Consider the following 16167-nt stretch of genomic DNA (forward strand, 5'->3'; position numbering starts at 1 on the left):
CTCCTGCCGGGTTTCAGCGCTTTTAGCAAGCAAACAAGCAACATACAAGGTAACATTATTTTTTTTATGGCAGTAAGAGTGAATAAATAAACAAAAAGCTATAAAAATATATGACCGTTATTGTATTTTTTTTTTGCTGATGAATGGATAAATGTTATGTTACCATACCGTACCATACCAATTTTATTTATAAAGCCCTTTAAAAACAACCGCAGTTGAAGAACAAAGGGCTGTACACAACAAAGAAATAAAGGCAAAGGACAGACTAAAAAAATATTTAAAACAGAAGTAAAAAAAAAACACATTGAGATAGCAAATACAAATTACCCTAGGAACAATGTGTTAGATAAAAAGCAGTTAAAAAGTTAAAAAAGTTAAAAGTTAAAAACAGTTTAAAGTCTCATGCTGAGTTAAAAGCCAGTGAATAAAAATGGGTTTTAAGAAGGGTCTTAAAAATAGCCAAAGAAGGGGCCTGTCTCACATGGAGACGGAGATCGATCTGTTCTAGTGTTTGAGACCTGCAACAGAGGAAGAATGTTGGTGGGCGTTTGTCAAAGATAAGAATTTGAACTGTACTATGTTGGTTTTATGTAATATATTCGCATCATTGGATGTAAAGACAGTGTAAGGAGGAGAGGTCAAGGCGAAAGTGTGCCATTCACTTGTGTTGTTGGATGGATAAATGCTGTTTTAGGCTTTTGTTAAAGGTAAGAAGATTCAAATTGTTATTTTATGCTTGTTTTGTGTATGAAATGGACATTAGTTATTGTGCAGAAATATGAGGAAATAACTACAAATGTGCGCTACTTTCGATAACTGTGTTACAAAAAAGACCCATCCATTTTCTACTGCTTATTCCCTTTTGGGGTCACGGGTCGCCTATCTCAGGTACAATCGGGCGGAAGGGGGCGTACACCCTGGACAAATCGCCACCTCATCGCAGGGCCAACACAGACAGACAACATTCACACACTAGGGCCAATTTAGTGTTGCCAATCAACCTATCCCCAGGTGCATGTCTTTGGAAGTGGGAGGAAGCCGGAGTACCCGGAGAGAACCCATGCATTCACGGGGAGAACATGCAAAAACTCCACACAGAAAGATCCCGAGCCCGGGATTGAACCCAGGACTACTCAGGACTTTCGTATTGTGAGGCAGACGCACTAACCCCTCTTTCACCGTGAAGCCACAAAAAAGACCAATTAGCATAATAAAGAACATACAAACCCTTTATTTATCGAGTCAAAAATATAAAAGCTCGATGATTAGGTAAAATTGCAAACAGCTAAAATGATGTGCAAATCAAATTATAACCTGCTACCAAAGAATGTACAACAATGCTTCTCAACTAGAGGAGAAATATAACCTTAGAGGAAAATGTAATTTAAAACATTTGTATGCACTTAAACCCTTCAGCATATCAGTATGTGGAATTACCACTTAAAACCTTTAGCATATCAGTATGTCGAATTAAAGTATGGAATGGATTAAGTAAAGAAGTTAAACATTGTACTGATATGATCCAGTTTAAGGGGCTGTTCAAATTAATAGTGCTTACAAAGTACAAAGAAGAGTTATGAGAAACACTTTCAACCTTATTGAAAATAGGATATTCTTCATCTCAGTATGTTGGTAATGACTAAATTAATTAATTACATGTTACAGAACTGTTGTATTACACATTCACATTTTACTATTTTGCTGTAAAAAAAAAGGTCAGTAAATGAATGTATATATTTGTGGGCGCTCTGACTTGGGAAAGGGGTAGGATTAAATAAGCTTTGCTTCTTCCTACTCCTTTTCAGACATGATGTGATGTGAGGTGATATTACTATATTTGTATTGTATTGTAGATGTGTTCATGTTCGAAATAAACTGAGAGAAAGAAGAAAGGTTAGGATAACTTTGGTTTAAAGACAGCAAGGATGATAGGTCAAAGAGAATTTGTGTTGAGAGGTCAAAGTGAATGTGTCGTGCACTTGGGTTGGATAGGTAAATGCTATGTTTTAGGCTATTAAAGACATTTTTATTTTATGGTGGTTTTGTATGAAATGTACATTGGTGTAGGATAACTTTGATGTAAATACAGCGTAGGGAGTAGAAGTCAAAAGTGAATTTGTGATTAGAGGTCAAAGTGGATATGTGGTTCATTCATTTATGTTGGATAGATAAATGCTGTATTTTAGGCTTTGAATTACAGATAAGAAGCTCTGAAGTTATTTTATGGTGGTTTTGTAAGAAATGTACATTGGTGTAGGACAACTTTGATGTAAAGACAGTGTACGATGAGAGGTCAACGTGAATTTGTGTCATTTACTTGTGTTGGGTGGATAAATGCTATGTTTTAGGCATTTATTAAAGATAAGAAGCTCTGAACTGTTATTTTCTGGTGTTTTTGTCAGAAATGCACATTGGTGTAGGATAACTTTGATGTAAAAACAGCGTAGCGATGAGAGGTCAGTGAATTTGTGTTGAGACGTCAAAGTGAATGTGTTGGATGGATAAATGCTATTTTTTTAGGCTTTTGTAAAAATATTAAGCTCTATGGTGTTGTTTTGTAAGAAATGTACATTGGTGTAGGATAACTTTGATGTAAAGACAGTGTAAGGCTGAGAGGTCAAAGTTAATTTGTGTGTCATATTCACTTGTGTTGGAATGATAAATGCTATGTTTTAGGCTTTTGTTAACGATAAGAAGCTCTTGGCTGTTATTTTATGGTGGTTTTGTATAAAATCTACATTGGTGTAAGATAACTTTGATGTAAAGGATAGAGAGGTCAAAGGGAATTTGTGATGAGAGGTCAAAGTGAATGTGTGTCGTTCACTTGTGTTGGATGGATACATGCTGTTTTAGGCTTTTGTTAAAAATGGAACCTCTGAACTGTTTATGGTGGGGTTTTTTTATAAATGTACATTGGTGTAGGATAACTTTGATGTAAAGACTAAGGAAGAGAGGTCAAAGTGAATGTGTCTCTGTCATTCACATGTGGTGTTGGATGGATAAATCCTATGTTTTAGGCTTTTGTTATAAGATAAGAAGCTTTGAATAGTTTTAGGCTTGTTTTTTGTATGAAATTTACAATGGTGTTGGATAACTTTTTTTTAACGACACAAGGATAATAGGTAAAAATGAATTTGTGTCGAGAGGTCAAAGTGAATGTGTGTCATTCACTTGTGTTGGATGGTTTAATGCTATGTTTAAGGCTTTTATTAGGGATAAGAAGCTCTGAATTGTTTTATGGTGGTTTTGTAAGAAATGTACTTTGGTGTAAGATAACTTTGATGTAAGGTTGAGAGGTCAAAGTGAATGTGTGTCATTCACTTGTGGTGTTGGATGGATAAATGCAATGTTTTAGGCTTTTGTTAAAGATAATAAGCTCTGAACTGTTATGGTGTTTTTTCATAAGAAATGTACATTGGTGGAGGATAACTTTGATGTAAAGACAGTGTAAGGATGAGAGGTCAAAGTGAATGTGCGTGTCAATCACTTGCGTTGGATCTTATGATGTAAAATGTTCTCCATCTTAGGATAATTTACATTTGGAAAAAATAAAGGTGCGCTCCCATCAGAGACAGATGGGAGATAATAAGCTGCTGGTTATCCCACCATGCTTAGGAATGTCAGGAAAGGTGTGTGTCTTCATCAAATAGAATAGCAATAATGGGTTATGGTCGGTTGTACCTTGAATTCATTAAAAATTATTTGTGAGTTTTGGTTGCATTAAAAATGCCTTTTTTTTTTACTTTTCGGGTATGTACTGAAATAAGTGAATTGATAATGAGGAAAAGGACAAGGGTCTGTTGTCAGTTAATGTAAAGGGGGGCATTAAAGACAATGCCCTAAGCTCTGCATGTGTTTATTATTACATCAGTTTGGTCATTAAAGGGAGAGGGTTCCCTTGTCCAACTGACAAAAGTGGGTCATATCTGTATTGTACGCCTAGTTTTTTTCTTGCATACTAACTTGTCTCTTTGTCCCTTTAATGAGAACTGATGTCATGTTACTGGGACAGGCTACCTTGATGGCCTGAAGGAGGCGGGGGCTTGGAGGTAAAAGATCCATTTGGGCTTTTAATGGGAAGCTAATCCAATGGGAGCACATACAACTAGCCAGCTGGCACACACACACACACACACACACACACGTGCACAGCTGGTAAACTGGCCTTGGGAGTGAGCCCATCACCGTGGTGACCCACAGATCAATGACGCTGCATAGGAGCTATCTATTGGCCGTATGATGAAAGCACGAGTAAGGGAGGCAGGAAAGGGGGTGGTGGTGGTTGGCTCTAAATGGTGTTTCCTTGTGACCAGCCACAGATGGCAAACAATGGGTCAGTGGGTTACATTATAACATACTGCAGGATGCAGTGTACATTGATATTTAATTGTCATCGATGCAGTAAGCTGTGACCACTAATATTACATTGCACTTCTTGTTGGAGAAACAAACAGGCCTTTGTTTATATCATGCAAATCCTGCTGTGTTGTGCTGTTTGGTATTGAATTTATTATGTAACCTGTAGTGTTTCTAATACTTTCAATTTTGATATATTAGGTGATGCATACCATCTAGAAATTAGACGGCTTGCAAAGGCAGATTTCATTTAAAGGCTCTTTGACTAGTGTTTTGTTTTTCCATTAAAAAAATCTACCGAACACCCCTATCTCACAGAGCAGGGGTCTGGAACCTTTTTGGCTGAGAGCCATACCAGCCAAATATTTTTTAAAGTATTTCCGTGATAGCTATATCATTTATTATTTTTTTAACACTGAATACAACTATATGCGTGCATTTTTAAGAAAGACCAACATTTTTAGAGTATAAGTCTCTTATTGCTTTTAATAACATTGTTATTCTGAGGCTAACCAAAAATAAATAAAATAATTCTTACCATTAATACAACTTCTTGAACAGGTGCGGTAGAAACCACATGGATGAATGAAAATGCATGAGAATGTTTTATATTTTGAACGTTCTTTTTAAAACTGTGATTAGCAGCGGAATTATTCATTACTTATCGTGTTAAGCAATGTCAGCTAAGATTTATCTGAGAGCCAGGTGCAGTCATCAAAAGAGCCACATCTGGGTCTAGAGCCATAGGTTCCCTACCCCTGTCATAGAGGATCATTGACAGGAGCTTTTTTGGACCCTGCCTTTATGTTTGTACATCCTTTAAACAGTAGTGTGAATTTTAAACAGTAAAAAAAGGATCTTTGAACACAGATTTCACAGGAGGTTCTTCAAAACAGCATGTCCGGTCATGACCTTTGATTTTTAGGACATTTTTAACTATTCTGAAACATTTTCATCTTATATAAAGGATAGTTGCAGAGTTTTTGGAACATCTTTAAAAAAATAGCCTACTCCTTATATATAGAAGATTTTTGGCTTGCCTTTTTTGTTGTGATCTTTGACCAGAATTTATTACAGATCTGGGCAAATTAAGGCCCGGAGCCCACACGTGGCCCATCAAGCTTTTCAATCTAGCCAGTCTGACATTCCCAAATAATTTTTTTAGATCTTTAAAATGGAAAATGTAGCTGCCATAATGATGTGCCATAAGTCTTCAATTGAACTAAGTCTTTCAATGGCTGGAATCTGTGCTTTTGGAGGATATACCAGTTACTTTGGTAATCTTAATTAGTTACTATGGTCATATAATTGGTTAGTAAGGTAATCTAACTAATCAGTTACTATGGTTGTCTAATTAGTTACTATGGTCGTCTAATTAGTTACTATGGTCATCTACGTCACAGCAGCTCAGACGAGGCACCAAGCAGTGTGGGCAGGAAGCGTTTCCACAGACGCAGGATATTTTCACAAAAAAAGTTATAAAGCTTAGTGATGTATCAGATATATCAGATTGTAGGTGGCTTTATTGTGTACCCTTCACGTTCCTATTTCACTGTTTCACTTGATTGTAAAATGTATCAATCGAAAGGAGGTGTGACGTTCATATTTTTTCAATATTCAATGTTTTATCCTTCATGGAAAAATGTAAAATCCCATTACGTTTTATTTAGGCGGTATGTCATAATGTTTTAGCATTCAATTGGACATTATTGTGAGGTTTTGTATTAATGTTCATAAAAATAGATATACCGGCCCCCAGACACATTTTTGTTCTCTAAATAAATGTGACCCCCGAGTCAAAATAATTGCCCAGGCCTGATTTATTAGAAGGTCCTTAAAAAACAGATCCTGTCATACAGAGCAGTGTTTTTCAACCACTGTGTCGCGGCACACTAATGTACCGTGAGATATTGTTTGGTGCGCCGTGGGAGATTACGGAATTTCACCTAATTGGGATAAAAATATTTTTTGCAAATTAGTAATCATAATCCCCAAATGTGCCGTTGTTGAGTGTCTGCTGTCTAGAGTTTGACAGAGTAACCGTGTAATACTCTTCCATATCAGTAGGTGGCAGCAGGTAGTTAATTGCTCTGTAGTTGTCGGGAACGACGATGATGGTTTGCAGGTAAAAAGGTATCTAACGCTTAAACCAAAAATAAACAAAAGGCGAGTGCTCCTAAGAAAAGGCACTGAAGCTTAGGATGGCTATGCAAAACGAAGCTTTAACTGAACAGGCTGGAAAGTAAAACAAAAACAGAATGCTGGACGACACAAAGACTTACAGCGTGTGGAGAAGACTGCGTCCACATAGTACACATCCGTACATGACAATCAACACCAAAATAGGAGCACAAGACATACTAAAAACACACTCAGGAAAACACCAAAATAACTCAAAATAAGTCACGGCGTGATGTGACAGGTCGTGACAGTACACCTACCTTTGAGACAAGAGCTATATTGATGCATGGTCAGTTATTGTTTGAATTAATATTTAACAACTGTGAGAAAGACTTTTTACTGTCAATATTGGCTGCTGAGTTTAATTTTTTAGTTTTTCTGCTGGTGGTGCCCCTCTGCATTTTTTCAATGAAAAAAAATGTGCCTTGGCTCAAAAGGTTGAAAAACAATTATACAGAGGATATTTGACTAGTTTTTGAATACATTTCAAAACATATAGAGGCCCCTGCTTTATAGAGGAACCTTGTGTTCCTCTATAGCAGTAGTTCCTAAAGATAGTAGCCACTAGTACAAATGTAATTACCGAGTGCAGAATTATAAGCTGTCTAAAAACATAAACCCCCAAACACTTGCTTACTATCAATAATAGTTGAATAGAATTTATTACAAGAGAATATAATTGATTAGTGAACAGAATACTACTAAAAGGAACAGGATGTTATGGATGAAGTAAGGCAGGGAGTGGCCATGCTGCAGAGCACAAATGCTTCCTCACGGTCCGGCTTGGCAGCCTGGCAGGTTGGTTAGCTCGGTACTTGATGACATCACCGCCAGTGTGTCGCAACACTTGAGTTCACTGGTAAACATGGTGGATGTGTGTGCGTGCGATTACATATTGTTTGGCCGACACGGGTCAGCACAAAGCGGGGTTTTGCTCTCAGAATGCAAACACACATGCACTGTCATCAGAACGGGCTGCTGCTTATTATTGGCTGTTGCCCTTTGAATTGCCCACTCATATAAGCAAGCCTGCTTTAGTGCTTGGTCACTCATTGGCTTTTATGATGCTAATAATTTGCACATTTGGGTGATCATTGTACACATCATTACATTCAGCGTGTATTAGTAGTAAATTGTGTAGTAAGAATTACATCTTTTATTCAGAGCATTTGCATCCACATTTTTACACATACAGCTATGGCATGTGAGGAGAGTCTACTCAGGGCATGTATTCTTGCCAGTTTGGCTGATTGAAATTCCCTGAAAGGTGTTAACAACATGGCACTTAAGCAGCCACATATAAATATCATGCATATCCGCTGACAGCTTGTTGTCATGGTGTCAATATCCACATCGCCCACTCAAGTCCGTGGAAACCTTCGGGGCACTCCCTTTGTCTGGTTAAACATTTCCCAGCCAATCCTTGTTATGCCATTATGGTTCCGACATTGGAGAAGGAATCACTAATATCCAAAAGTTAGCATCATTAAAGGGGAACATTATCACCAGACCTTTGTAACCGTCAATATATACCTACATGTTGCAGAAAAGACCATATATATTTTTAACTGATTTCCGAACTCTAAATGGGTGAATTTTGGGCGAATTAAACGCCTTACTATTTATCACTCTCGGAGCGATGACGTCAGAACGTGACGTCACCTAGGTAATAAAGCCGTCATTTTCTCAAACACGTTACAAACACCGCGTCTCAGCTCTGTTATTTTCCGTTTTTTCGACTATTTTCTGGAACCTTGGAGACATCATGCCTCGTCAGTGTCTTGTCGGAGGGTGTAACAACACTAACAGGGAGGGATTCAAGTTGCACCACTGGCCCAAAGATGCGAAAGTGGCAAGAAATTGGACGAAATTTGGGGAAAGCCGACGAAATGGTCAGTCGTTTGTTCCGCACACTTTATCAAAGAAAGCTATGCTACTACAGAGATGGCAAGATTGTGTGGATATCCTGCGGAACTCAAAGCAGATGCATTTCCAACGATAAAGTAAAATAAATCTGCCGCCAGACCCCCATTGAATGTGCCGGAGTGTCTGCACATTTTACCGGCGGTGCTAAGGCAGTCATGGCATGAATACCATGGCATGGTATGAATAACCTGCAGATGCATTTCCAATGATAAAGTCAACTAAATCACAAAGGTGAGTTTTGTTGATGTTGTTGACTTATGTGCTAATCAGACATATTTGGTCGCGGCATGACTGCCAGCGGGCTTCACGGTGGCAGAGGGGTTAGTGCGTCTGCCTCACAATACGAAGGTCCTGCAGTCCTGGGTTCAAATCAGATCGTTCTGTGTGGAGTTTGCATGTTCTCCCCGTGAATGCGTGGGTTCCCTCCGGGTACTCCGGCTTCCTCCCACTTCCAAAGACATGCACCTGGGGATAGGTTGATTGGCAACACTAAAAATTGGCCCTAGTGTGTGAATGTGAATGTGAGTGTGAATGTTGTCTGTCTATCTGTGTTGGCCCTGCGATGAGGTGGCGACTTGTCCAGGGTGTACCCCGCCTTCCGCCCGATTGTAGCTGAGATAGGCGCCAGCGCCCCCCGCGACCCCAAAAGGGAATAAGCGGTAGAAAATGGATGGATGGATGGATGGATGGATGACTGCCAGCTAATTGATGCTAACATGCTATTTAGGCTAGCTGTATGTACATTTGAAACTATATTTACATCCAGTGTTTCCCTCCACCCACATCAAATGCCAAACAAACACTTACCAATCGATGGATTTAAGTTGATCCAGTGTCACAAGATGCGAAACTTCCGATCGTTAGTCTGCACATTTTACCGGCGTTGCTAAGGCAAACATGGCCGAATAGCATCAATAGCTATTCGCTCAATAGCTTCAGTTTTTTTCTTCAATTTTGTTTTCGCTATCTGCCTCCATACCCCAACCATCCGTTTCAATACATGCGTAATCTGTTGAATCTTTTAAACCGCTGAAATCTGAGTTTGAATCCGAGCTAATGTCGCTATATCTCGCTGTGTTATCCATATTGGCATCACTGGATGACGTCACAGGAAAATGGACGATGGCTTCACAGATAGCGGAAATCAGGCACTTTAAAGCTTTTTCTAGGGATATTCCGGGATGGGTAAAATTTTGAAAAAAATTTAAAACTATCTGCCTCCATACCCCAACCATCCGTTTCAATACATGCGTAATCTGTTGAATCTTTTAAACCGCTGAAATCTGAGTTTGAATCCGAGCTAATGTCGCTATATCTCGCTGTGTTATCCATATTGGCATCACTGGATGACGTCACAGGAAAATGGACGATGGCTTCACAGATAGCGGAAATCAGGAACTTTAAAGCTTTTTCTAGGGATATTCCGGGATGGGTAAAATTTTGAAAAAAAATTTAAAATAAAATAAGCCACTGGGAACTGATTTTTATTGTTTTTTTTAACCCTTCTGAAATTGTGATAATGATCCCCTTTCAGTGAGGTGGGGGAACTTGTTTTGTGAGTTGAAGGTCTGTAAATGAATAAGTTGTCTCAGTGGACCTTTACCCACCTCAAGCATGCTCCTTTTGAACCATAACAATGACAATTAGGACTCATTGTCTAGTTTTTGTTTGCTGTGGTTTTATCACATTGGCTTTTATGAAACTATTTGTTGAGTCACATGAGGATATGCAGCTATGATAAAAATCTAAATGTGTGAAGCGAACCAGCTAGGACACAAAAACTGGGCAGACATGGACAACTTGTTGCAATGCATTTATTAAGAGGAAGTGTTAAAGGAGGAAGATGTAGCCAGTCTAACATTAAATACCTGCATGCTACTTGTGTCTGACAATGGAGGCCTGCTTAAAAGTTGTTTAGAATAGCTAACTACTGGTGCAAAACATTTTGAGTTAACGTGCAAACTAAAACAACTGCATCCATGTGATCACTTTGATAGTAAATGTATGAGCGTCATGTGTGGTGACTCCATGCAGTGTCACATCAGCATCACATAAATTTCCCTTTTTAGTAAAAAGGTAGTTCATTCTTTGTCAACGGAATGTGTAAACGATGATATAAAGGGATTATTCTAGCCATGTTGTCCACATGAAATCCATTCCCACTTGATTTTTGTTCATCCTTTTTTTTTTTTTTTTTGCAATGGTCGCCTCCCTCGCGCTTCTCTCGCCCTCAACATCGCGAGAGCTCTGAGCAGGCGCGAGCGTGCGGCGACGTGCCCGCTTTGCATGACGCCGGACCAATCAGAAGACGCGATTTCCAAAGTTTACCTTATATGGCTCGAGCAGGGCCACTAAGGCGGTATAAAAAGGAGGCGCCCTCCAAGAGCGGATTCACTCTGAGCGTCGTCACACGCAGCTCGTGCGGGATATCATTTACCTGAAACCAGTTTCCCTTAAAGCGAAAAGCCCCCCCCACCTTAAGGTAAGGCGACGGATTATGCTTTTAATTAGCATTTGAAAAGGTAGCAAGCCCTTAATGTGTTGTGGGTTAGTGATTGAATGTTAATTACTGGCGACCACGATGCATTGTCTAAACAAAATGTTGTATAAGACTGAAGTTATTATCCATTTTGGCGCTATTCATAATGCACCTCCATTCTGGGGCAACTTAAATGGACCTCCATTTTGGGGCTATTTACATTGCTTTTCTACGGTGGTTCGAACATAACTTGGCTGTAGCCGGCTTATGACAAATGCGTCTTTGTGAGCGCTTAAAGTGGTATTTGACGTCGCGGCTTTAGTCTATTTGGCTTAGTGGTTGTTATTGAGCGGGGTGGTATATTGTGTAAAACATGGGGTGTGTGGACAAGTGGGTGCTCCCTTTGTGCGGGGTGTGACCTACTTTAGCTTGTTAGCATTAGCCACATTTTGCCGCCACCGCCCTGACGGTGTCTCACTTTTGACAGCCCTTTAATGCTGAAAATTGCGAATTTGACGTAACTATGTTAAACTGCTTCGTTTACCTGCTGAACATGACTGCGTAAAATGCGTAGCTTGATGGATAATGTCTCATAAGGCGTGGCTTTCAGGAAATGGCGTCGCTCATCGATAACACATGACTCAAAGCCGGTTAAGATGGCGTCAGCTTATTAAAAAATGTGCTTCCTCGAATAGTTATTGAATGACGTGGTATGAGTAAGCTATGAAAAAAAGGGCCGTGTAGGCAGGAACAATGAATTAGAGGGAGTGGCACCGGTTGCCTTTCTGCTCTCAGTAGTCTGTCGCCCTGGCTGAGCGCCATGACAGTCTGTAACCGTAAAGCTGCTCAAAACCCGACCATGCCCTTATATGGTAACAAGTGCACACAGCGCCACTTCCTTTTGTCTGGCCACAAGAATGTGCTCGCGCCCTCCCCCTAGTGGCGACTGGGGGACTTCCTCTTCCCCCAGCAGGAAGTGAAAGCTTGATGTGACTGTTGGCTAAAGCTCTATTTGATTTTCAGTTCAGCCATGGAAGATGAAATCGCCGCACTGGTTGTTGACAACGGATCCGGAATGTGCAAAGCCGGATTCGCTGGAGACGACGCCCCACGTGCTGTCTTCCCCTCCATTGTCGGCCGCCCCAGACATCAGGTTTTTTTTTTTTTGATTTTACAAATTATTGGAAACTTTTTGGGTCCCTGGCACTAACAAGTGTCGTTTCTAGGGCGTGATGGTCGGCATGGGTCAGAAGGACAGCTACGTTGGTGACGAGGCCCAGAGCAAGAGGGGTATCCTCACCCTGAAGTACCCCATTGAGCACGGTATTGTGACCAACTGGGACGACATGGAGAAGATCTGGCATCACACCTTCTACAACGAGTTGAGAGTTGCCCCCGAGGAGCACCCCGTCCTGCTCACAGAGGCCCCCCTGAACCCCAAAGCCAACAGGGAGAAGATGACCCAGGTATGCACACACAAACCAAGCGTGTTACAAGTATTCTCCTTTTCCGTTCTTACCCTTCTACTTCCTCCCCCTCCAGGATCTCTCTATGAGATGATCTATCATCAACAGGTCTCTTGACTGTGTGCATTTCTTAATTTTTTATTTTTTTTAGCCAAGTCTGACATGCACAAGTGTGGAAGGAATGTTGAATTTCTGCACCTTGTTTTACTAACTGGAGTTGATGCATGCAGAAATGCAGTGGTCACTGAAAATTAACTGGACATGCTATTTATCTTAAATGTTCTCATTTCCACAGATCATGTTCGAGACCTTCAACACACCCGCCATGTACGTTGCCATCCAGGCCGTGCTGTCCCTGTACGCCTCTGGTCGTACCACTGGTATCGTCATGGACTCCGGCGATGGCGTGACCCACACAGTGCCCATCTACGAGGGATACGCCCTGCCCCACGCCATCCTGCGTCTGGATCTGGCTGGCCGTGACCTCACAGACTACCTCATGAAGATCCTGACAGAGCGTGGCTACTCCTTCACCACCACGGCCGAGAGGGAAATTGTGCGTGACATCAAGGAGAAGTTGTGCTATGTCGCCCTGGACTTCGAGCAGGAGATGGGCACCGCCGCCTCTTCCTCCTCCTTGGAGAAGAGCTACGAGTTGCCCGACGGACAGGTCATCACCATCGGCAATGAGAGGTTCCGTTGTCCTGAGGCCCTCTTCCAGCCTTCCTTCCTGGGTAATTTCTAACCTCCAAAGTTTTGACCAATCTGATGTACACACCTGCTAATGTTGGCTTGTTCTCTCAGGTATGGAGTCCTGCGGTATCCATGAGACCACTTACAACAGCATCATGAAGTGCGACGTGGACATCCGTAAAGATCTGTACGCTAACACTGTGCTGTCTGGTGGCACCACCATGTACCCTGGCATCGCTGACAGGATGCAGAAGGAAATCACTGCCCTTGCCCCATCCACCATGAAGATCAAGGTGAGCACAAGCGATGATAATTAAAGTCAATAGTTCTACTTATGACAATGTGCTAATAAATCTCATCCCCACAGATCATTGCCCCACCTGAGCGTAAATACTCTGTCTGGATCGGAGGCTCCATCTTGGCCTCTCTGTCCACCTTCCAGCAGATGTGGATCAGCAAGCAGGAGTATGATGAGTCCGGCCCCTCCATCGTCCACCGTAAATGCTTCTAAACAGACTGTTCCTCCTCCCCTTTCCCCAACCAAAATGCCCAACATTTTCAGCTCTGTGCAAAACGACCACACATTCATACATACTCGAGCGCAGGGCCTATGACCAGATCATTGGCATGGCTTTGTTTAGTTTTTTGGCGCTTGACTCAGGATTAAAAAGAAACAAATAAAACTGGAACGATGAAGACGTCATGTTTTGGCAAGGTTCAATAAAGCAGCCCAGCGATCTGTACTTGCATCCTGGGACTTAAAAATGTACATGTTTTTTTTTCTTTGAGTCATTCCAAATGTCTAACTGCATATGACACATGATTCCAAATGTTAACTGCATTGTTCAGACACGTATTTGCCTCTGTGAAGGCTGCCCAGTGGTTGGTGCATACTTAACATGGTGGTAGTATCGCTTGTATGTAAATTATGTCTGGGTTTTTTGTACTTTCAGCCTTAAAAAAAATCTTGGTCCTTTATTTTTTTTTTTGTTATGCAAATCCCAGTTGTGACCTTTTTCCACTGCCCCCCTGCAGGCCGTTTTATACCCCAGGGTGGTGTGGTAAGGGGTCTAGAGGTGATATGGGGTAATGTGGGGTGCCAGACAAGTACACTGACTATCCCAATAAAGTGCACATGTGTTCAGACCAGAACGTAATTGCTTGGAGTCTTATTTTAGGTACTGAAGGGTTTGCCATTTTTATTAAAGCTCAAATGTTAGATTGGCATTAAGTTCCATTTGGAACCATGTTTTGCTACGTTAGCTGAATTAAGTTATATATACTGTACACGTATATACGCTGAAATTAATTTAATGCTGCTACAATGTAACAAAAATTTAGCATCTTTGAACAGCCTAAATTTTCTCCACAACATGCAATTTTAAAACACAGAATGTTACACTTTTCAGCCAGAAGATGGCAGTAATCACTAAAGTAACAGCCGGCACAAAGTGATTATGCAAGTACAAAACTTAGTAACTTAAAAGTAAAGCTTAGCACAAATTGAATTCGACTATAGTCTCACTTTTATGAAGTGTTTTTGCTGCATACTTGACGTATGATCATCCCAGAGGACTGCTAGAGCAAAGTAAGGGCTTTCATTTATATAAGAGCATAGGGCTTTCATTTATAAGCATGAATTAATGCATGCGCATCTAAAATCCAAATGCATTTACATAGAGGCGATGTATATGGAAATGTATTTTATTCTTCTGCAACCTCTGTTCTGCTGAGACTGCTTCTCTATCCTTTTACTGCCGTGCCAGCAAAACCCACTTGAAGCAGCTCTTGCCATGCATGTGTTACTGATGCGTCAGCACCTGCTTGGTGGAACAAATATGTATTATTTCTGCAGGAAATTATTCAAAAGAACAGGGTGCTTGAGTCTCACGCGCTTATTGTGCCTCTACCTGCAGTTTTTAGTTTTGCTACCAGAGGGCGCCAAAGCACAATACACAAATGTCAATGGGATATCAAACCCTTTGGAGAATAAACACTATTGTATATAAAAACGTTTTATATACCAGTAGGCATAATCTTGAGACTACTCAGTTATTCCTGCAAAACTAATTTTATCATTCAAGCAACCCTTTTTAAAAACTTTTTTTTTTTTTTTATTGTTCTGGGTAATGTTTCTACAACTACTGTGCTCAACTGGAATGACTATTAAATGAGAAAGTGTTTTTTAGAAGGGAGGCTGCAGAGAATAGTATTCTTCCATCTGCTCCTTACTGTTCATGGAAATGTATAAGTAACAATGAAAGTGTCAACTGTACGTGGCTTGTATATATGCATTTTCATGATAGAATTAAAAAAAATTAGACAAATGTACATGATAGTAAGTGCCAGCATGTTCCTCATTGCAGTGGTTCTCAAATGGGGGTACTTGAAGGTATGCCAAAGGGTACGTGACATTTTTTTTTTAAATATTCTAAGAAAAAGCAACAATTCAAAAATCCTTAATGAATATATTTATGGAATAATACTTCAACAAAATATGAATGTTATTTCATGAACTGTGAAAAGAAATGCAACAATGCAATATTCAGTGTTGACAGCTAGATTTTTTGTGGACATGTTCCATAAATCTTAATTTTAAAGATTACTTTTTTTGTGAAGAAATGTTTAGAATTATGTTTATGAATCCAGATTGATCTCTATTACAATCCCGAAAGAGGGCACTTTAAGTTGATGATTACTTCTATGTGTAGAAATCTTTATTTTTATTGAATCACTTCTTTATTTTTCAACAAGTATTTATTTATATATCTTTTTTCCCACATAATTCATCAAAGACCACTACAAAGAGCAATATTTTGCACTGTAATACAATTTAATAAATCAAAAACTGATGACATAGTGCTGTATTTTACTTCTGTATCTTTTTTTCAACCAAAAATGGATTGCTCTGATTAGGGGGTACTTGAATTACAAAAAAAAATGTTCACAAGGGGGTACATAACTGAAAAAAAGGTTGAAGGGGAACATTATCACAGACCTATGAAAGCGTCAATATATACCTTGATGTTGCATAAAAAAGACCATATATCTTTTTAACCGATTTCC

General features: G+C 40.1%; 1 protein-coding gene across 1 annotated transcript; it reads left to right on the plus strand.

Annotated features, from left to right (window-relative positions):
• Positions 1-10785: 10785 nt before the first annotated feature.
• actb2 (actin, beta 2) lies at positions 10786-14253 on the plus strand. Its single transcript, XM_061884677.1, has 6 exons — positions 10786-10945; positions 11966-12095; positions 12169-12408; positions 12704-13142; positions 13213-13394; positions 13469-14253. The coding sequence occupies exons 2-6, from the start codon at positions 11973-11975 to the stop codon at positions 13610-13612; spliced, it is 1128 nt and encodes a 375-aa protein (XP_061740661.1). The 5' UTR covers positions 10786-10945; positions 11966-11972; the 3' UTR covers positions 13613-14253.
• Positions 14254-16167: the final 1914 nt, after the last annotated feature.

Source organism: Nerophis ophidion, linkage group LG23 (genome assembly GCF_033978795.1).
Source record: "Nerophis ophidion isolate RoL-2023_Sa linkage group LG23, RoL_Noph_v1.0, whole genome shotgun sequence".
Lineage (NCBI taxonomy): Eukaryota > Metazoa > Chordata > Actinopteri > Syngnathiformes > Syngnathidae > Nerophis > Nerophis ophidion.